We start from the raw sequence: 21,113 nt of genomic DNA, 5'->3' as shown, positions 1-21,113 counted from the left end.
TAAAACTCCCAGATTGTTGGAAAAGCCCATCTGGTTCACTAATATCCATTAGGGGAGGAAATCAGCCATCCTTACCTGGCCTGGATTATGTGAGACTCCAGATCCATGGCAATGTAGTTAACTCTTAATTGTCCTTTGAAATGGCTTAGCAAACCAGTCAGTTGTATCAAGAAGGCAGCTCATTAGTGCCTTCTCAAGGGCAATGAAGGATGGGTAATAAATACTGGCCAAGCCTGTGACACCCACAATCCCATGAATGAACAAAAAAATAAGTGTAACTAGTAGAAAAGTCTAATTGGGATTACCATTAACCTGCACTTGCTGTAACATCGCAATTAATTTATAACTGCTGTTGTATTGCTCTGACACCCCCCTATAGGTAGTGAAGGTTTTGTCAAACTACAGGCTGTAGTTTCAAACACTGAAACCAAAGATATCCAAAATATTAACACTCCCTGAGCATAATTATGTGACTTTGTGTAACAGTGTAAAAATAGGTAATACCGATTCAGCAGATTTCTTTACAACTCTGCATTGCTCCTGGATACAGAGCTCACGGTACAGATCAGCAATGATCCAATGGAATGACGGAACAGGCTTGAGGGGCTGAATGGCCTACTCCTGTTCCTAGGCTCTCAGCTGAACTTAATGGAAATGAGGGTCAAGGAAGCTACCGATTCTCTATCAAGACAGAACGACCCCACTTTTCTCGAGCCATACTTGGGATAGTTCTGCTATATGCAGTACCACAGAATCGCAGAGTGCAGAAGAGGCCCTTCGGCCCATCGAGTCTGCACCGACACGTGAGAAGCACCTGACCTACCTATCTAATCCCTTTTACCAGCACCAGGCACTTGAATGTTATGACGTGCCAAGTGCTCATCCAGGTACTTTCTAAAGGATGTGAGGCAACCCGCCTCCACCACCCTCCCAGGCAGTGCATTCCAGGCCGTCACCACCCTCTGGGTAAAAAAGTTTTTCCTCACATCCCCCCTAAACCTCCTGCTCCTCATCTTGAACTTGTGTCCTCTCGTGACTGACCCTTCAACTAAGGGGAACAGCTGCTCCCTATCCACCCTGTCTATGCCCCTCATAATCTTGTACACCTCGATCAGGTCACCCCTCAGTCTTCTCTGCTCCAATGAAAACAACCCATGTCTATCCAACCTCTCTTCATAACTTAAATGTTTCATCCCAGACAACATCTTGGTGAATCTCCTCTGCACCCCCTCCAGTGCAATCACATCCTTCCTATAATGTGGCAACCAGAACTGCACATAGTACTCCAGCTGTGGCCTCACCAAGGTTCTATACAACTCCAACATGACCTCCCTACTTTTGTATCTATGCCTCGATTGATAAAGGCAAGTGTCCCATATGCCTTTTTCACCACCCCACTAACATGCCCCTCTGCCTTCAGTGATCTATGGACACACATGCCAAGGTCCCTTTGTTCCTCAGAACTTCCTAGTGTCATGCCATTCATTGAATACTTCCTTGTCAAATTACTCCTTCCAAAGTGTATCACCTCACACTTTTCAGGGTTAAATTCCATCTGCCACTTATCTGCCCATTTGACCATCCCGTCTATATCTTCCTGTCGCCCAAGACACTCAACCTCACTGTTAACCACCCGGCCAATCTTTGTGTCATCCGCAAACTTACTAATCCTGCCCCCGGCATGGTCATCTATGTCGTTTATATAACTGACGAATAGTAGGGGGTAGTTTTTATTCACTCCCTTTTACACTCATTCAGCAATAAATTATAACCAAGTCCTTGCGCGAGGAAATGAGGCACAAGGGCGTCCGAAATGAAAAAATTGTATTTTACTTTATTGAAGTGCTCTGATCCACGGTGTAAACAATCCAAATAAGCAAAGGGTTACATTCTTTCACACATTAATCGCAGAGAGATTACGCAGGATTCAGAACAAAAAGTAAACACGCGGAGATGTCAGAGAGAATTTGCTTCGCTGGCTGCTGACATTTCATTTCAGCGTGGCTGTCATTCACCCACAGAGCCGGCACACATCAGATCTCCAGAGGACAAAACAACCCACCCAATAAAGGGAAACTTTTACAATGCTCAGAACGACAGGGAATATGTGCCAGTCTGTGTCATTTGATAGCTCTGGGCCCCATCATTTTCTGTATTCCACAGCAGAACAGTAAACAATATAACTTGAGGGAGGAGTCTGTGACCATATAGGCCGATGCACCATTAAGTGGTTGGCAGTCGAGGGGAGGCGGTGGCGCAGCGGTATTGTGACTGGACTTGTATTCCAGAGACTCAGGGGAACAAGGGTTCAAATCCCAAATGGTAAAATTTGATATCAATAAAAAAAATATGGAATTAAAAGTCTGACGATGACCATGAAACCATTGCCAATTGTTGTTAAAAAGCCCCGCCTGGTTCACGAATGTCCCTTAGGGAAGGAAATCTGGCCTACATGTGACTCCAGACCCAAGAGTCAATGTGGTTGACTCTGCAATGCCCTCTCAACAAGGGCAATAAATGCTGGCCTAGCCAGTGATACCCACATCCCGTGAATGAATTTTTAAAAAAAAAACCTCATAATTGATAGCATGAACCCATCTGCAGCAGACTCTACATGCATTGGTAAAATGGGCATTTAGAAAAAGTTTTCACAGATACTGTTTAAGTCATCCGAGGCATTACTGCAGCTATACATTAAGCAGAATAATGAAAAAAAAAAAATCTGGTTGAATTAAGCTTTCTATGCAGAATTAAATTCTGTCAAATTATTTTTTCTGCTGTTCCTTAAATGGGTTAGATATGTTGATTCTTTTTGGTGCATTGAGCAATCTAACTTCAAGAGAGCAGTTGTATCTGGGGGCGGGGTGGGGGGGGAGGGGGTTAGCCCAAGGGGTGTTGCAATGCAGCTCATATCTGGGATCAAAAAATAGATTCTGAATCAAGAGAAGATTCGGGTCTTCACCTTTGACCGAGTGAGGAGTTACTTAAAATGACAGGATACCGGTCGTTCACAAATGAAGTTAAGTTTTTGACTACATGAAAAAACGCTCCATTTCCCATCGCTCTTCATACCTGCGCAGGTTTCGTAATTTCCAAGGTTTCTGGGTTCACCAGTAGCCCAAAACCTAAAGAATAAAAACATCAGTAAGAAAGACTTTCTTTTATATAGCGCGTTTCGCTACTTCAGGGTTTCCCTGTTCGTTTCACAGACAACCAAATATTTTTGAAGTGAAGTCACTTTATAACCTCACCTGAAAGAACAAGGGCAGCTGACCCCAGCTTGAGTGGTAATGCCATTATTGGGTGGAGGCTATCCCACATGCATCCTACAAGAGGCATGCCAGCAACTCACCAAGCCTCCCTCCGCAGCACCTTCGAAATCTGCGACCTCTACCGCCCAGAGGACCAAAGGTAGCAGACGCTTGGGAACACCTCCACCTTCAAGTTCCCCTCCAAACCACACACTGTTTCATATGCTGGTGGCATGGTCACTGGCTCCTGGTACGTGCTGCCTATCTTATCTAGAGAGACTGTGATCTTACTATGGCAGTTATTTCAAACTGGTTTATTAACACTATGTGTAAGAGAGGTTACAGGATAGGTATGTCTCTCATGAGTACAGACTGTTCCATCGTCTCGCCCCATAACCTAGCACATGACTGCTGATGTCACTGTTACATCATGGTCTACATCGTTCATTACCATAATTATTCCATTAACCTATTATACTACACTCACCATCCTGACTTGGAAATATATCGCCATTCCTTCGATGTAGTTGAGTCAAAATCCTGGAACTCCCTCCCTAACAGCACTGTGATTGTACCTACACCACATGGACTGCAGCGGTTCAAGAAGGCAGCTCACCACCACCTTCTCAAGGGCAACTAGGGATGGGCAATAAATGCTGGCCCAGCCAGCGAAGCCCACATCCCAGGAACAAAAAAATCCCACGGTTGGTTCAATAACAATGTAACCGTTGCAGAACACACACTGGACATCGGTCTCGTATTGTCAGAAATCCCTACCATCTGAAATGTCAACTCTGGTTCTTTCTCCACAGATGCTGCCTGACCTGCCGAATGTTTCTAAGCATTTCATGTTTTTTGTGTCGGATTTCCACGACTTTGCGAACATACAGGGCTCGAGTGAGTTTTGATTACTATCTCAGCCAGCCCTGTCACATCGTTTGAACCATGGAAACTGTGGGTGGTACACATATAACAGCGCCATGCATGGAATTTCCACAGGGGTTCTTCATAGGTCAACAGAGACCCTGGAGAAATGGCATAAAGGGCTAGAAACGGACAGTGATGGTTACGGAGCGAGGTCTGGGGTACCCCTTAGAAATTCTCTCCCTTTCTCTGGACAGCTGCCCTAAGACGTGCTGTCATGTTCTGCTCCGGTTACACCATGGGGAAAAGGGGGGGTTTGGGCATGTGGAGGCTACAGCCTTTCGCCCACTCATAACCTTGTAACCTTTTGGACCTTGGTTCGCACCCAGCATAAACTGTTGGAATGATTGCGTCTGCGATCCTAGGCTAATGGTGTAAAGTACAAAAGCAAGGAAGTTTTGCTGGGCCTTTATAACTCACTGGTTCAGCCTCAGCTGTGCCCAAACCTGGGCACCACACATTGGGAAGGATGTTGATGTAGTCGTTGGGTCTGGCACATAAAGGGTGAATGTGGGACTGAGCACTGTAGCACCACACAATGGTGTAAAACGGCACACAATCCAGGGCTGGGGTCAGTCTAGAGATGGACAGAGATGGATAAAGACCTAGACTGGAGTCAGCTCCACACCTGTACCCTCTACTGTATATTTGTACATTGTATGAGTTGTTAATGAAGACCTGCCATTAACATAATCTAGACTATGAAGCCATTTCATGGTGTCCGAAGCAGGGTTCTCCAGTCAACATCTCGGAGAGCAGGCAGAGGAGACTGACCAGAGAGGTACCAGAGAAGAAGGATGCCAGTTATGTGGAGGCACTAGAGGAAACCGGAAGCAGCAAATCCAATAATTTGTTTGCAGTTGCTTGAGAGATAAATAGGGAGAATCCCTCTGGCATTCTTCACTGTGGGATCTTTTATGCCTAGCTGAGAGGACAGGTAAGGGCCTCGATTGAAAGACAGCATTCCTTCAGCACAGCGCTGGGATGCTCTGGGATGGATTTTGTCCACAAGAGCCTGGAGCGGGCGAGAGTGCTACCCACTGAACCACGACTCATAGTTGTAAAATTCTCGATGGGATAGGACTAGGGGGAGGCAGTGAGACTTGAATAGAGAATGCTGCAAGATCTTCCCTTGAGACAGGACAAAGCTCTTCCATTCCTGTGCTTGGATTTGAGGATCATTGACATGTACAGAAATCCAGGTTAGACTTGTTGAAGGGCCATAAACTGCTAGAAATGAGAAGCGTTTTCTCTTGGAGCCACACTCGACAATAGCAAGTGTCACTTTACTCCACATCCCTTATGAGATGAATTCAAGTAAAGAAAGATCTTGCATTCACATCAAAAGCCAATCTCCCTACCCAGGTATTGTTGGAGAAGGAGGGGTGATGCTGTAGAGTGGAGGCTAGTCTGCATGTTTAGGTAGTGCAGGTATGCATGGAGTACAATTCACAGCCAACAGTAAAGCAGCAGATAACCACCCGTTTGATGGTGTTGGGGGGAGGAGGGGGTCACAAAACCTGAGTTGGATGCGCGGAGAGATCACAGTGGAGGAGGAAGTGAGGTTGCTTCAGGCAGCACAGGTCTATGATGTTTGCTGCTGGGAGTAACCCTGGTTTTACATTCCAGGCAGTTCCACTCTGCATTGCAGTTCGTGGAGGATTATATTGGATAGAACACCGGAACACTATTAATAGGAGCAGGAGTAGACCAGATGGCCTGTCGAGCTTGTTCCGTCATTCAATACGATCATGGCTGATCTTGGGCTTCAACTCTATTTTCCTGCCCATTTCCTATATTTCTGCAAACTGGAGGAACAGCGCCTCATCTTCCGATTAGGCACTTTACAGCCTTCTGGACTTAATATTGAGATCAACAATTTCAGATCATGAACTCTCTCCTCCATCCCCACCCCCTTTCCGATCTCCCTTTTTCCAATAACTTATAATTTTAAAAAAAATGTTCTTTTCCCACCTATTTTTAAATTTATTTTGATATATTGTTTTATCTCCACCTTTTAGCCCATTTCGATCCCTTCCCCCCACCCCACCCCCATTAGGGCCATCTGCCACTAGCTTGTCCTGCTTGCTACCCTTAATGTCCCCATTAGCACATTCCTTAGATAATATCACCACCGTCAACACCCCTTTGTCCTTTTGTCTGTGACATCTTCGGCAATCTCTTCTTTGCCTCCACCTAACACTGGGCCTCTATCCAGCTCTACCTGTCCCACCCCCCTCAACCAGCTTATATTTCACCTCATTTCTATATTTCCTTAGTTCTGATGAAGAGTCATACGGACTCGAAGCTTTATCTGTGTTTCTCTCCGCAGATGCTGTCAGACCTGCTGAGTTTTTCCAGGTATTTTTGTTTTTGTCCCATATCCCTTGACTCCCTGAGAGACCAAAAATCCATCTATCCCAGCCTTAAATATTCAACGATGGAGCATCACAACCCTCTGGGGCAGAGAATTCCAAAGAGTCGCAACCCTTTGAGTGAAGTAATTTCTCCTCATCTCAGTCCTAAATGATCGGCCCCTTAACCTGAGACTGTGGCCCCGTATTTTAGACTCCCCGACCAACGGAAACAATCCCTCAGCGTCCACCTTATCAAACCCCGACAGAATCTTGCAGATTTCAATGAGATCGTCTCTCATCTTCTAAACTTCAAAGGCTATAGGCCCAATTTACTTAGCCTTTCATTATAGGACGGTGCCCTCATCCCAGGGACCAGCAGGGTACAAAGGCAATGTTCGACCTGATCCCTGGGTTTCTCGCCGGAGTTGAATTAAAATGTGTTCCTCCTGAGTTTAGGGATGTGAATCTGATTTACAAATCGGTAGGAGCATGGCTCAAAATAAACAACTTGCATTTATATGGCACCTTTAATGTAGTACATACATACATACAAACACATGAATTAAGAGCAGGAGTAGGCCACTCGGCCCCTCGAACCTGCTGCACCATTCAATAAGACCATGGTTAATCTGATTGTAACCTCAAGCCCCATATTCCTGCATACACCCAATAACTTTTCACCTCCTTACATATCAAGAATCTATCCAGCTCTGCCTTAAAAATATTCAAAGACTCTGCTTCCACCACCTTTAGAGGAAGAGAGTTCCAAAGACTCACGATCCTCTGAGAGAAAAAATTTCTCCTCATCTCTGTCTTAAATGAGCGACCCCTTATTTTTAAACAATGACCCCCTGGTTCTGGATTCTCCCACAAGAGGAAACATCCTCTCCACATCCACCCTGTCAAGACCCCTCAGGATCTTATATGTTTCAATCAAATCGCCTCTTACTCTTCTAAATTCCAGTCTCACTAAAGTCTTGTATAACTGAAGCATAACCTCTCGAACCTTGTATTCAATTCCCCTCACACTAAATGATAACATTCTATCAGCTTTCCTAATTGCTTGCTGTACCTGCATACTAATATTCTGCGATTCATGCACTAGGAAAATGCTCCAAGATGATTTAACGGAGCGTTATCAAACAATTTTGACCCTGAGCTTCTTAAGAGATATGTTTGGTCACATGTCCAAAAGATTGGTCAAAGAGGTAGGTTTTGAGGAGTGTGTTAAGGGAGGAAAGCGAGGTAGAGGGGCAGAGAAGTTTGGAGAGGCAATTCCAGAGCTTGTAGCCTTGGCACTGAAGGCATGGCCACCAATGGTGGAGCAATAAAAAACAGGGATGCTCAAGAAGGCAAAGTTAGAGGAGCACAGGTATCTCGGAGAGTAAAGGGGCTGGAGGAGCTTACAGAGATCACAGTCTCAGGATAAAGAGCCGATCGTTTAGGACTGAGATGAGGGGAAATGTCTTCACTCAAAGGGTTGGGAATCTTTGGAATTCTCTGCCCCAGAGGGTTGTGGATGTTCCATCGTTGAATGCTTTAAGGCTGGGATAGATGGATTTTTGGTCTCTCAGGGAATTAAGGGATATGGGGAGCAGGCAGGAAAATTCAGTTAAAGCCCAAGATCAGCCATGACTGTATTGGCTTGATGGGCCGAATGGTCTACTCCTGCTCCTACTTCTGGAGTTCTTGTGCACAGAGATTGGTGGGGGTGGGGGTGGGGGCAGGCCATGGAAGGATTTGAAAGCAAGATGCGGCCCTGCTTTCAAAAGGCTTTCACTTCCGTTGGAACCCAATGACCCTTGGGATCAACTGTCAAAGCTGGAGATGCATCTGCCTTTCTGTTTAACACACAGTGGCTCAACATCACAAGACGAAGGGGCACCGAAAGAGATCACTTGGCCTGGCCGAGATTGCGCAATTAAAAAGATAACTTACGTTTGTGTGGAAGCATAATTGGTACCATCCACCCAAGACCATTCGTCCGTAGTATTTGACTCATTGAGGCCAATCCAGTGCTGCTTAGATTTAATTTCCCGTTTCAAAAATCCCTGTGGTAAAAACACAAACATACCGCTATGAGACATCTGATGCTGTGAGACATCTGATGCTGTGACAGCATGGTTGACTAGTATTTGACAATACTACAGCACCTTACATGACTGGTGTTGTTTAACGTTGCGGCCTAGGCATTTGGGGACACCCATTTTTATGCTCTCCATGACCCCCACACACAAGAACAACCTGCACATGAATGGAATGGGCTGAGGAGCCCCAGATATTGGGCTTCGGACCTCGGAGCCTGGGTTGGGGGTGGGAGGTGTGGGGGGTCAGGAGTTGGCAGCCTTGGGGCTGGGAGGCCTGGGGTCGGGAGGTCAAAGGTCGCAGGTGGGGGCGGGGTCAGGGGACAGCGGTGATCAGGAGGATCTTTTACTGTGGGCTGAGGGTGAGCATGTCTACTTTCCCCACCACCCCCCCCACCCCCACCCACAATTCCTCATTCAGATCAGCTAGGCCCTTCGTTGCTACAGGTGTTCCCAGGCCTGGTTTCTCCAACTCCAATGGTTCCCGGCTGCCTCACGTCAAACCAGGTTCGGAGCGAGGGCCTGAACCAAATGCCAGGCCCCTTAGCTGTTTCAGCAAAGGGCACAATGCCTGTTTCGGGTGTGGGTAAAGGATGCCTCTGGCCTCTTCCTATCAGCTAGGGCGGGTGACGGCAGTACTGGCTGGAGATGTGCCACGCGCCTCATGTCCACCATTTTGGGCGCTTAGGAGGCCTGGTGATGCCTGAGGAACGAGGCCCAATTTCAAGGGCCTGCAAAGCCCACGCTCCAGAAGCCTCCTCTCGCAGTGAGTGTAGTCCTGAGTTGCAAGCCTACGCTCCTCGTCACTGAGGCTGTGTGCAGTGAGGAGAGCCTCAGGCAGCAATTCACTCTGTATTTCATCTAAAATGACACATGAGCGGACCCCAATCACGTGGGACCTCCCAGCTTCCGCCCCGCGATACACCAGGCCTGCGGGACAGGCTGGAGGGAGCCGGCACTGCATTCTGCTCGGTCATCGGCCGCGTAGGCCTGGGTGAGTGAAGAAAACGATGAACAGGAGCACTGACCCCGATTTTGACCCCGCCCCGGGGTTTTTTCCAGAGGGCAGAGGAGTGGTGGCCCTGGGGTTCTGTGTTTTCCCCCCTGTTGCTGTGGGGTTTTGACTCCTTCCCAGCCTGGAAGCCAGCGGGCAGGCTTGGCCGCCCCCCCCCATCTCGGGCAGGGGGTGCTCCAGAGTGGACCCGTTGACCAGGAGCAGGTGGGTGCCCTGCGGCCGGGGTAGTGGTAGCGTAGGGGTGTGGGGTGCTGTGGTTGATGATCTGGGGGTGAAGTCCCATCTCCAATCCTGGGGCTGAGGGGGCATGGCCAATTGCTGGGGCATTTATGGATCAGGGTGGGATGACGGGAGGGAGGTAGATGATGGGGGGAGGTTCTTGGGTGCAGACCACCTGCTCTCTTTGGCCCACAAGCCGTGCTGGAAAGCCACCCCACTCTTCCATGCAGAAATTCTCACCTCCCGTTGGCTGCTGGGCTCCCTACGGCCTGGGAAACCTATCCAGCCATGGGAAAGAGATCAAATCAGAGGCGCACAACCTCATTATAATATTTAAATAGGTGTCCTGCCTCTTGGGAGCTGGTTGGTCGACCGCCCCTCCCCCCAGAAATAGGCGGGGGAGGGGTTGAAGTTTTCTTTTAAAAATGTTATCATCCCACCTGACACAAACCCCACTCGTCTCTTAAGGTTAGGGTTAGGGAAATCTCTCCGATCTGTTCACGCTCTCCCTGAGAGTGGGGCGGGGAACCCCGGTTACACAGGGAGATGAGGTTCGTCCATACTTCCAGTGAGGGATTTCCCAGCCACTGAAGATCCTGGCCCCAGCCGCATTCTAACCTGCTTCTCGGCGCTGTCAATCACAGCCAGGTTGGACATCTTTGACGCACAAAATTTCTGTGACGATGACCAATCTTCTAAGGTTCCTGAGAAGAGGTAACATTTCTGACGCAGTAAAGCCCATTGTTTGGGGCACTCCATCCGAGGCCGGCCTGTGAAAGACAATCAATCAGTCGCTCGTGCTCCCCGAATGAACAGTGACAACACATCCCAGAGCCCAAGTTATTCTAACACCCGCACCAGCCTTTACAGCAAGTGGCTTCCTTGCCTATTGCCCAGAACATTGAACACAGGGGCGTCCTCCCTCCTTGTCTTAGTGCCACCTCAGGCGGTGGGGGGGGTATGGGGTAGGCACAGACTTAGGGGGAATCAGTAGGGCATCAGCACTTCCCTCTACCATCCCCATTGGCCAGGGGGCAATGCTAGTTTATGGGGAAGGCCCCAGGCCCCGATTGACCTGGGCTGTCAGCTTGTTCTGCTGCCAAATAAGGAGATCACCGGCGAGTTATTTAGCAGGGTCACATGCCTCCTGCCCTGTCTGACGTTGTTAGGCCCTGTGGGCAGGCTTCCAACGCGTGCGAGCCCGCAGCCATGGTGACAATGAGGGACAGGGCCTAGATCATTGGGGCCCAGGGATATCTATCCCCCTTGTGCCTGAGGGAGGCAATAGCTCCAGTGTTTCACAGGTACCACACATCAACAAGTGACCTCTCAGTGACCCCTCCAGGGCTGGAGATCATGGGCAGGAGACCATGGAGTGAAACTTCCAGACATGACCAATCAGAGGCAGCAACCATCTTGGAGCAATGTCTGGCTGGCATCATGGGTGATCAATGATCTTGGATTCTAGGAATGCCCAATTGGGTAGGCCTGGAGAGTTTATTTTCATTGGATGTGGGCAACACTGCAAAGTGTCAACATTTGTTGCCCATCCCTAATTGCCCTTGTGGCTTGCAAGGCTCAGCCATTTCAGATGGTGGTTACGAGTCAACCACATTGTGGTTAGTCTGGAGCCACACGTAGGCCAGACTGGGTAAGGACGTTGGTGAACCACATGGCTTTTTAACAACATATTATGGTCACCATTACTGAGACTAGCTTTATATTCCAGATTTATTAATCGAATTCAAATTCTACTAGGTTCCATGGTGGGATTTGAACCCATGCCCTCCAGAGGATTAGCTTGGGCTTCTGATCTAGTGACATTACCACTACGCCACCATCTCCCTTTGTTGATTTAACCTGTTCCTGGTTAGTGGTTAAGGTTATGCTTTTATTCCATTACATCATCTTAGACAGTGCCTTCCAAACACATGACCTTTAGCATCTAGAAGGGCAATGGCAGCAGATAGACGGGAACACCATCACCTGGAAGTTCCCCTCCAAGCCACTCACCATCCTGACTTGGTCGTTCCTTCACTGTCACTGGGTCAAAACCCTAGAACTCCCTCCCTAACAGCACTGTGGGTGTACCTACACCACATGGACTGCAGTGGTTCAAGAAGGCAGCTCACCACCACCTTCTCAAGGGCAACTAGGGATGGGCAATAAATGCTGGCCCAGCCAGCGAAGCCCACATCCCATGAATGAGTAAAGAAGTCTGTGATCTCCTCTCGATCCAGCTGGCACTGCAGAGACCCCGAGCTCCAGGCAGGAAAGAAACTGATACATAAAGGTGAAGGGTCAGGGTGACTGGTGGCACTGTATACTGGGGAGGTCAAGGTAGGTATGAAGAGGGCAGTCGTGCCTAACAGCCTCCATGACAATCCCTTCCCACGGGCCTCCTTGGTATCCCATGGGCCTTGTGGGACACGCACGGCCAATTATTGGCTCTGAATTGTGTAATGTACTTGACTCACTAACTCACAAAGTGGGTGAGAGTATGTTTCAGGAGACGGGCCACAAAGTCTCCCGAGCTATTAACACTCACAGTTTTCACTCGTGTCCGCCAGCTGAAACCTAAAGTCGTTGTGCGATTGACGGGTTTGGTCAGCCAGTTTCACAACTGCAAAAGAAACACAGTGTTAATGCTGGTTGTAGCATTTAATCCCCTTTAACGTTGCAGGCTCCGTTACTGTCACTCTCCGCAGTACAGGGTACCTGAGGCAGGGCGTCGCTGAAGCTGTTGGGAGGGTGTTGGTTACAGAACCATACGACTTAAAGAAGTTTCCATAGTCTTCTATAGGTTAACTGTAAGTCTTCACTGACTACTAGAAATATTTACACGCGTACAGTAAAGGGTACAAGCTAGGGACTGTCTCCATGCTTAGGCCTTTACACGTCTCTGCTCAACACCACACTGACTGCTGGGTCTGGGTCATGTGCCTTCTTACATCAGTGTGTGCGTTACTGTACTCAGTCCCACGTTAACCCTGTATGTGCCAGACCTTTATACTGCAGAAGCGATACGAGAAAACTAGTGCCATCTTCAAACGGCGGGTATCTGCTGTCAACCCTGGTGACTATGGGGAATATGTGGCAGAGGTATTGATTCAACTGCTGGAGCAAAACACTGGCAGTTGTTGGCAGTTGTTGGGAATCCCAGTTCTCCATGTGCAGCAGGGGTATCCAGACCAGCAGGAGGTCCGACTCTGGAGTCCAGGCAATCAACTGAATTGATATCTAAGGGCAAGAGGAAGCTCGAAACCAGTCATGGCTCTCATTGTGGTCAGCGACTGCTGTTGGGAAGTAAACTGGTGTCAGCTGTGGCTCAGTGAGCCAGCAGGTTACGAGATCAAGTCCCACCCAGGACTTGAGCACATATTCCAGGCTGACACTCCTGTGCAGCACTGAGGGAGTCTTCCAGGTGATACATTAAACTAAACTAGCCCGCCCTCTCAGGTGGAACATAAAATAACACTTGGTATTATTTTGAAGGAGTGTTCTCCCTCGTGTCCCAGCCAATATTTATCCCCCAGTCAACATCACCATACAGATTATTGTCACATTGCTGTTAGCGGGATCTTGCTGTGTGCAATTTGCCTGTCGTGTCTCTTACATCACAACAGTGATTACGCTACACAATTACTTAATTGGCTGTAAAGTGCTTTGGGCATCCTGAGGTTGTGAAAGGCACAATATAAAATGCAAATGCTCTCATTCCTACCCTAATTGGCAGTGGATGTGCATCACTGTATTTGCCTGTGGCTACCTATGCAAGTGTGTTTGGGTGATGAGCGTAAGGTGTTTTCCTGTCAATGGGTGCGTCACTTTGCTACATATTAGTAAATCCCTAGGTAATGGATACCCATGTACTAAGCAGTAGAATATTTACTCTGGCTGTGTGAACACGAGAATGTACAGAGTGTGTACGTTTAACCCTCAGGCTGAGACATGCCAAGTTGAGATCCATGTTCCCCATTCGTCTGCACTCATCTTAAGCTGCCAATACTGCCCGATCTCAGCACTCTGGTTCAGGATTTATGCACCGGTGGGGTAATAGGGCTAAAAGAGTCCGCTTCCGAACCCCTACACACACTACGTTCAAAGCAGGTAGATCAACAAGTTCCAGATAAGAGCATCGGGGAGACCGGGTTCCTGGGCTTCAGGGGAAGGATTGACAAGACATAAAAGTTGAGGGGAGGGGTTGGTTGTGCTGCTCTCTGGATTGTAATATATCCTGAGCAAATCCAAACATTGAAATAAAGCCCGTCTGTTTGCTTATATTGATCGTACTGGGATCACACACAGGAAGTCCAGGGCAACCGGAGCCTCAAAGTGAAGTGGAGTTGGAGGGCGGCACATAGACCACATTCACTTCACCTTCAAAAGTCAAACCCTATTTTTATACTTCCACTATAATGTAAATTCCTTGGTCCACATAAATAATGTAAACCACCTATGTAAACAGTCATGCTGCAATTACACCCTCCTACCAGTGGTGGCACTACAGCACCTCTACAGAGAAGAATGGGATAACACCGTGACCAGTTAACATAGGAAATTCCCACTATAAATGGGGACACAGGGACTTGACACAGAAATGGTTGATGATAAGTTCACACAGACAGAAGATTGAATTTAAGTTTATGTTAAACCCACAATTTGGAGATGGTCAGACTGAATAAAACAGAGAAATGTGTGCAAAAGAAAAGGAAAGAAATCTTTGCCATTTGTAACTTACTGTCGTTGGTCATCTGTGACTGACCCTGTTTCAGTTCCGTGCGTGTGTTCCCCACATCTGCTGATAGCCGTGCAACTGTAAATAAAACCAAATGTTAATGCAGGATCTGGTGCTTGTTGCATGAGGTTATTGTTCACTTTCTGGACATATGGGAGAAGTGATTTCCCTCTCCCATGCACTTATCTTCTAGAATAGAGTGGAAATGGGTAAAGACACAATCCACTATCCTCTGTTTCACCTACAGATCCGGTGGGAAAGTACATGAAGTTAAAAGTGTGATCACAGTATCACAGTGCTTTTACTGTGCAGAAGGAGGCCATTCGGCCCATCAAGTCTGCACTGGCTCTCTGAAAGAGTATTCCACCTAGTCCCACTCCCCTGCCTTATCCCCGTAACCTTACACATTCTCTCTTTTCAGGTAGCAACCCAATTCCCTTTTTGAATACCTCGATCGAACCTGCCTCCACCACCCTTTCAGGAAGTTTGTTCCAGACCCCAACCACCCTCTGGGTGGAAAAAACTTTCCCTCACATCACATTTATTCCTTTTGTCCATTATTTTGAATCTGTTTGTTCTAGTTCTTGATGTTCTCTTGAGTGGGAACAGTTTCTCACTATTTACCCTGTCCATACCCCTCAGGATCTTGAACACCTCTATCAAGTCTCCTCTCAGCCTTCTTTTCTCCAGGGAAAACAGTCCCAATCTCTCCAATCTACCCTCATAGCTTCAGTTCTTCATTCCGGGAATCATTCTTGTGACTCTACTCTGCACTCTCTCCAAAGCCTTCCTCAAGCATGGTGCCCAGAACTGGATGCAGTACTCCAGATGAGGCCAATGATGGAATACTCCCCACTTGCCTGGATGAGTACAGCTCCAACAACACTCAAGAAGCTCAACACCATCAAGGGCAAAGCAGCCCTGGACTGGCACCACATCCACCACCTCCAACATGCACTCCCTCCACCACCGATGCACAGTAGCAGCAGTGTGTACCATCTACAAGATGCACTGTAGGAACTCACCAAGGCTCCTTAGACAGCACCTTCCAAACTCACGACCTCCACCACGTAGGACAAGGGCAGCAGGTAGATGGGAACACCGTCACCTGGAAGTTCCCATCCAAGCCACTCACCATCCTGACTTGGGGCTATGTCACCTTCATTATGGTGACCTAAGAAAAGCAGCTCATCATTTCATCCACAAAGGGTACCAGAGATGGGCAATAAATGTTGGCCTTACAAGCAACACTGGGAATGAATTGGACAAATAATTTCCCAGTTTGAGAGCTTGAAACATCGAAGTGAGCTGGAAGTGATGTCAGCAGACCTCTTGCATCATTTCCTGGGTTTCTATGGAGGCCGGAGTGTGAGCCAGATGGTCTGATTGGACCAGGGTCATTAAACCCTCCTGCCACCTCCATATTCAGGGAGTTCTCTCAAGGTCAGAAGGTCTGCAGCCCAGCTGGCTGCTGCCCAGACACTCCACCCACAATCTGGATGTACCCTGTCCGCTGTGGCCTTCCCACACTCTGAGGAAGACCAGCAATGAACTGAACCCCCAAAATTCATCCAAGTCCATCCACAAGAACACACAAGGAGCACACAAGATTTAGGAGCAGGAGGAGGCCATTAGGCCTTATGAGCCTGCTCCCCCAGTCAATAAGATCATGGCTGACCTGGCTGTGATCTCAACTCCACTTTCCTGTCTGCCCCCTCATATCCCTTGGCTCCCTTGTAGATCAAGAATCTGTCTAACTCAGCCTTGAGCATATTCAGTGACCCAGTCTCACTGCTCTCTGGGGTAGGGAATTCCACAAGTTAACAACCCTCTGAGAGGAAACAAATTCTCCTCATCTCAGCCTTAAATGAGAGACCCCTAAGTTTTAAACTGAGGCCCCTAGTTCTGGATTCCCCCACAAGGGGAACTCCTCCCTGCTTCCAACCCTGTCAAGTCTCCTCAGGATCTCACATGTTTCAGTTAGATCACATCTCGTCCTTCTAAACTCCAATGGGGACAGGCCCAAGCTCCTCACTCGGGTAGCCGGAGTAAGGCAGAGCACAACCTGACTAACATTGGTCCAGGATGGGGAGGCAAATCAGCCCCTACGCCTCCAACATAAAACATGCCAGGGCAGAGCCCTGGGAGCATAGGAACATACGAAACAGGGGCAGGAGTAAGCCATTCGGCCCCTCGAGCCTGCCCCGTCATTCAATGTGATCATGGCTGATCATCCACCTCAACACCATTTTCCCAACACTTTCCCCGTATCTCTCAATATCTTTAATACGTGGAAATCTATTGATCTATGTCTTGAACATGCACCATTTTCCTTCACTGTCTCCGTTACCCCTTGATGTTTTTAGGATGTAGAAATCTATCGATCCCAGTTTTGAGCTGACTGGGTGACTGAGCCTCCACAGCCCTTTGGGGCAGAGAATTCCAAAGATTCACCTTCTGAGTGAAGAAATTCCTCCTCATCTCAGTCCCAAATGGCCTGTCCCTTATTCTGAGACTGTGTCCCCTGGTTCTAGACCCCCCCAGCCAACGGAAACATCCTTCCTGCATCTACCCTGTAAGGATTTTTCAATGAGATCACCTCTCATTCTTCTAATTTCCAGAGGATTACAGGCCCAGTCTCCTCAAGCTCCCCTCACAGGAAGGTCCCGCCATCCCGGGGATCAGTCTGGTGAACCTCCCGTGGATCTAGACCCAGAGTGCTGCAGTTAGGTGACGGGCGCCATCCCTGATCAGTCAGGTTTAGAGCACTCGAAATGGGATCAGGATCCAGCAGAAAGCGATGGCTGAGCGACCCGGGCTAGCTCGTGTCTATCCTCATCCTGAGGGGGAGAGGGGGTGCACTGACCCAAGCTTAAAGCCCCCATCATCCCCCCACCCCCCACCCCCCCACCACCCCACCCCGACCTCAATACAGGAAGAGCCGGGGAGGGGTGGGGGGAGTTCAATCCTATCAGTTGTGACTCGGGGGTGGGGGGGGGGTCTCACCCTGGGTCTTGGGGTCCGTGAGAACACTGCATGGGGTGCGCCAATGCAAGGCTGAGATGAACTCAAGCGGGTTTAATATCAGTGGTCGGAGCCAGAATGTTGCTGCCACCCGCTGGCTCTGCCGGGAACTGCAGCTAGAAGGTCTCATATTGAATTCAGCCTCAATCTCCGGCTTGCGTTCCTCACACTGAACTACACAGAATTTGATCCACAGGCAATTCCCCTCCCCATCGGCGCTCTCTCTATGGTTGGCTCTGGGTGAACAAGGAGAAGCAAATGAAGCTGTCGCTCAGCTTCATCCATTTATATTGTGTTGCTTGGGGTCGCACTGGATACTTTATCCTCTCCTGTGGAAGAGAACTTCAGGATTTACAGTCACGGGGGTGAAAGAGAAGAACCTCCAACCCCAGAGGCCCCCTTTCAGTTAATTGTTGAATGTGATACTCGGGGAAGCTCCATACAAAAAAAGAGAGGGGTACCTGCTGAGGGAGAGAGAAGCAAGAATTCCAATTCCTCATATCTTTCTGAATGGAGGCAAATAAAGACACGAACAGGCTCATTTTGAGCTGGACATTGCTGTTCTGGAGTAGAATGGGGGAGGGGCAACTGAGAGGTCAAAGGTTCCAGTAAACCAGGCCCGAGAAGCAAACAAAGCGGCCCAGGGATGGAGCCCGAACTCTACCCCCGATAGGTTCGATTGGCCTGACTGCAGAGGTTGGTTAGGTGCGCGTTGGCAGATCCCCGGGTGACTAGACCCTCCAGTGTGACCATGTCCCGCTGGAGTTTGCTCAGGGTCCCAGAATAGGATCTTAGGGGCGGGGTCGGCCTCCGAACCTGCTCCCGCCATCCAGTAAGATCGTGGCTGATCTGGTTGTGGTCTCAGCTCCGCTTTCCTCCCTGTCCTCCCTACCCCCTTGACCCGATTGTCTATCCAAAACCTGTCTAACTCGGCCTTGAATATATTCAGTGACCCGGCCTCCACTGCTCGCTGGGGAAAGAGAATTCCACAGACTAACCCTCCTCTGAGAGAAAACAAACCCCCGTCTTAAAGGGTAGAACTCTTATTCTTAAACTCCGTTCTCGGGTTCCAGTCTCCCCCGCGAGTGGAAACGACCTCCCGCTATCCCCCCTATCAAATCCCCTCGGGATCTCCTTTCCTTCAATAAGGTCACCTCTCATTCTGCTAAACTCCAATGGCTTTAATAAGCGCCCCGATCGGGGTGTTTAGGGTAATTAAGCTGTTTGACGGAGTCGATCAACATTATTTCCTCCGGTGGGGGGGAGTCCAGAACAAGGGGTCGTGACCTTAAAGTTAGAAGCAGGAAGTGATGTCAGAAAGCACTTCTTCACACAAGAAGGGAAGTGGAACTGGCTCCACTTGAGAAGGTCAAAACTGAGATTGATATGTTTTTGTTAGGCACAGGTATTAAAGGTGAAACCTAGGAAGATTGATGGAGTTAGGATTCAGATAAGCCATGATCTAATTGAATAGTAGAACAGACTGAAGGGGCTGAATGGCCTCCTCTTGCTCCTATCTCCTCCATACATTGCAACACAAATGTAGAGATTGGTTAAAGTTGGTCAGGTAGAGGTGTGCTGCCAATCATTAATATGCCTCCACTGTGCCAAGGTCTCTCCGCCGCTGGCAATATTGGGCTTGAACTCATGCTGAGGCTCCTGGCAGCCCAGACATGCTGGAGACAGTTAGCAGGTAAAGCAGCGATGTGGCGGCAGCTCACGCCACCGTTTCCTGATGAGTCGTGATTTGGGATAATTAATGTTCAGGTCTGAGTTTGAGTCAATTCCCTCTTTCCCAGATCAGTGATACAGAGGTTAGCCTGTCCTCTGTGAAAGAGCAAATATTATTCACTCACTTCTGGTGTCCGTCTGTGCCTGTCCATTCAGCATCTGCCTGTGTCCATTCGTTATTTCCTCGCTCAGCTCTGCAGTGGAAGACAAACATTGGCTCAGAACTTCTGACAACAGTGATTGTTACACACAGTGCAATCCAAACGCACACCGCACAAAATGGCAGTAAATGTGTCTCCATCGCGGCTCACACCAAGACTTATCTGTGGAACTAGAAAGCCATCCTCACATTTCTTAATTAGCTTGGAGACTCGGCAGAGGGAGAGTCTCACTGGCCACTCGCTGGCTTCCCTCTACTCACTGCTGGGGATTTATTAAAGTATTGGGATGCACTAGCCTTGTATTCTGCATTTCTGGAGGATTGGGAGAGGGGGGCTGGGGCGGGGGTGGGAGGGTGAAAGTTCAGATTCTCATTTCGTCAATGAGCACATTGGAGACAGTGCAGGAGAGGCTTACGAGAATAATTCCAGGGATGAGACACTTCAGTTATGAGGAAAGATTGGAGAAGTTGGGACTGTTTTCCTTGGAGAGGAGAAGACTGAGAGGAGACTTGATAGAAGTTTTCAAAATCATGAGGAATCTGGACGGAGCAGATAGGGAGAAACTGTTCCTGCTCGTAAACAGATCGAGAACCAGAGGGCACAGATTTCAAAAAAGGCTGTAAAGATCTGCCCTCCAACTACAGACCAGCTGGCTTAACTTCAGCGGTGGGGAAACTTCTAGAAATAATTACTCGGGATAGAATTAATAGTTACATGGAAAAATGTGGATTGGTTCGGAAGAGTCAGCATGGATTTGTTAAAGGAAATTCATGTCTAGCTAACTTGCTGGAGTTTTTTGAAGAGAGAGGTTTGATGAAGGCAAGGCCGTTGATGTGGTGTATATGGACTTCCAAAAGGTGTTCGATACAGTGCCACACAACAGACTTGTGAGGAAGGTTCTAGATCATGGAATAAAAGGGACAGTAGCAACGTGGATACAAAATTGACTGAGGGATAGGAAACAGAAGGTAATGGTTAATGGGTATTTTCTGGGCTGGAAGAAGGTTTGTAATGGAGTTTCCCAGGGGTCGGTATTGGGGCCCTCGCTTTTCCTGATATATATATATATATATATATATAAATGATCTAGATCTTGGTGTGCAGGGAACAATTTCAAAGTTTGTGGACGACAAAACTTGGGAGAATTGTAAACTGTGAGGAGGACAGTGTAGAACTTCAGAAGGACATTGGCACATTGGTGGAGTGGGCAGATAGGTGGCAGATGAAGTTCAATGTGGAGAAGTGTGAGGTGATGCACTTCGATACAAAGAACATGGAGAGACAGCATAAAATAAAGGATAACATTCTAAAGGGTGTGCAGGAGCAGAGAGACCTGGGTGTATATGTAATTAAGTCATTAAAGGTGGCGGGACAGGTAGAGAGAGCTGTTTCTAAAGCATTCAGTATTCTAGGCTTCATTAATAGGGGCATAGAGTACAAGAGCAGGGAGGTTTTGATGAACTTATATAAGACACTGGTTAGACCTCAGCTGGAGTATTGTGTACAGCTCTGGGTGCCACATTATAGGAAGGATGTGAGCGCATTGGAGAGAGTGCAGGAGAGGCTTACGAGAATAATTCCAGGGATGAGACACTTCAGTTATGAGGAA

The 21,113-nt window shown here is 48.2% G+C and overlaps 1 protein-coding gene across 1 annotated transcript in view; it reads right to left on the bottom strand.

Annotated features, from left to right (window-relative positions):
- Nucleotides 1-1,814: 1,814 nt before the first annotated feature.
- LOC144668790 (asialoglycoprotein receptor 1-like) overlaps nt 1,815-21,113 on the bottom strand; it is a 35,847-nt gene continuing 16,548 nt past the window's right edge. Inside the window, exons 4-9 of the mRNA XM_078531137.1 lie at nt 19,469-19,537; nt 14,592-14,666; nt 12,399-12,473; nt 10,469-10,620; nt 8,471-8,583; nt 1,815-3,125 (exon numbers count right to left, since the gene is read on the bottom strand). Coding sequence (XP_078387263.1) covers nt 2,981-3,125; nt 8,471-8,583; nt 10,469-10,620; nt 12,399-12,473; nt 14,592-14,666; nt 19,469-19,537 — 629 coding nt within the window. The 3' untranslated portion in view covers nt 1,815-2,980. The remainder of the gene's footprint in view (nt 3,126-8,470; nt 8,584-10,468; nt 10,621-12,398; nt 12,474-14,591; nt 14,667-19,468; nt 19,538-21,113) is intronic.

The sequence above is a fragment of the Cetorhinus maximus genome, chromosome 28 (genome assembly GCF_964194155.1).
Source record: "Cetorhinus maximus chromosome 28, sCetMax3.hap1.1, whole genome shotgun sequence".
NCBI lineage: Eukaryota > Metazoa > Chordata > Chondrichthyes > Lamniformes > Cetorhinidae > Cetorhinus > Cetorhinus maximus.
The sequence above is the reverse complement of the archived record's forward strand: the minus strand, read 5'-3'. Positions and strand labels throughout refer to the sequence as shown.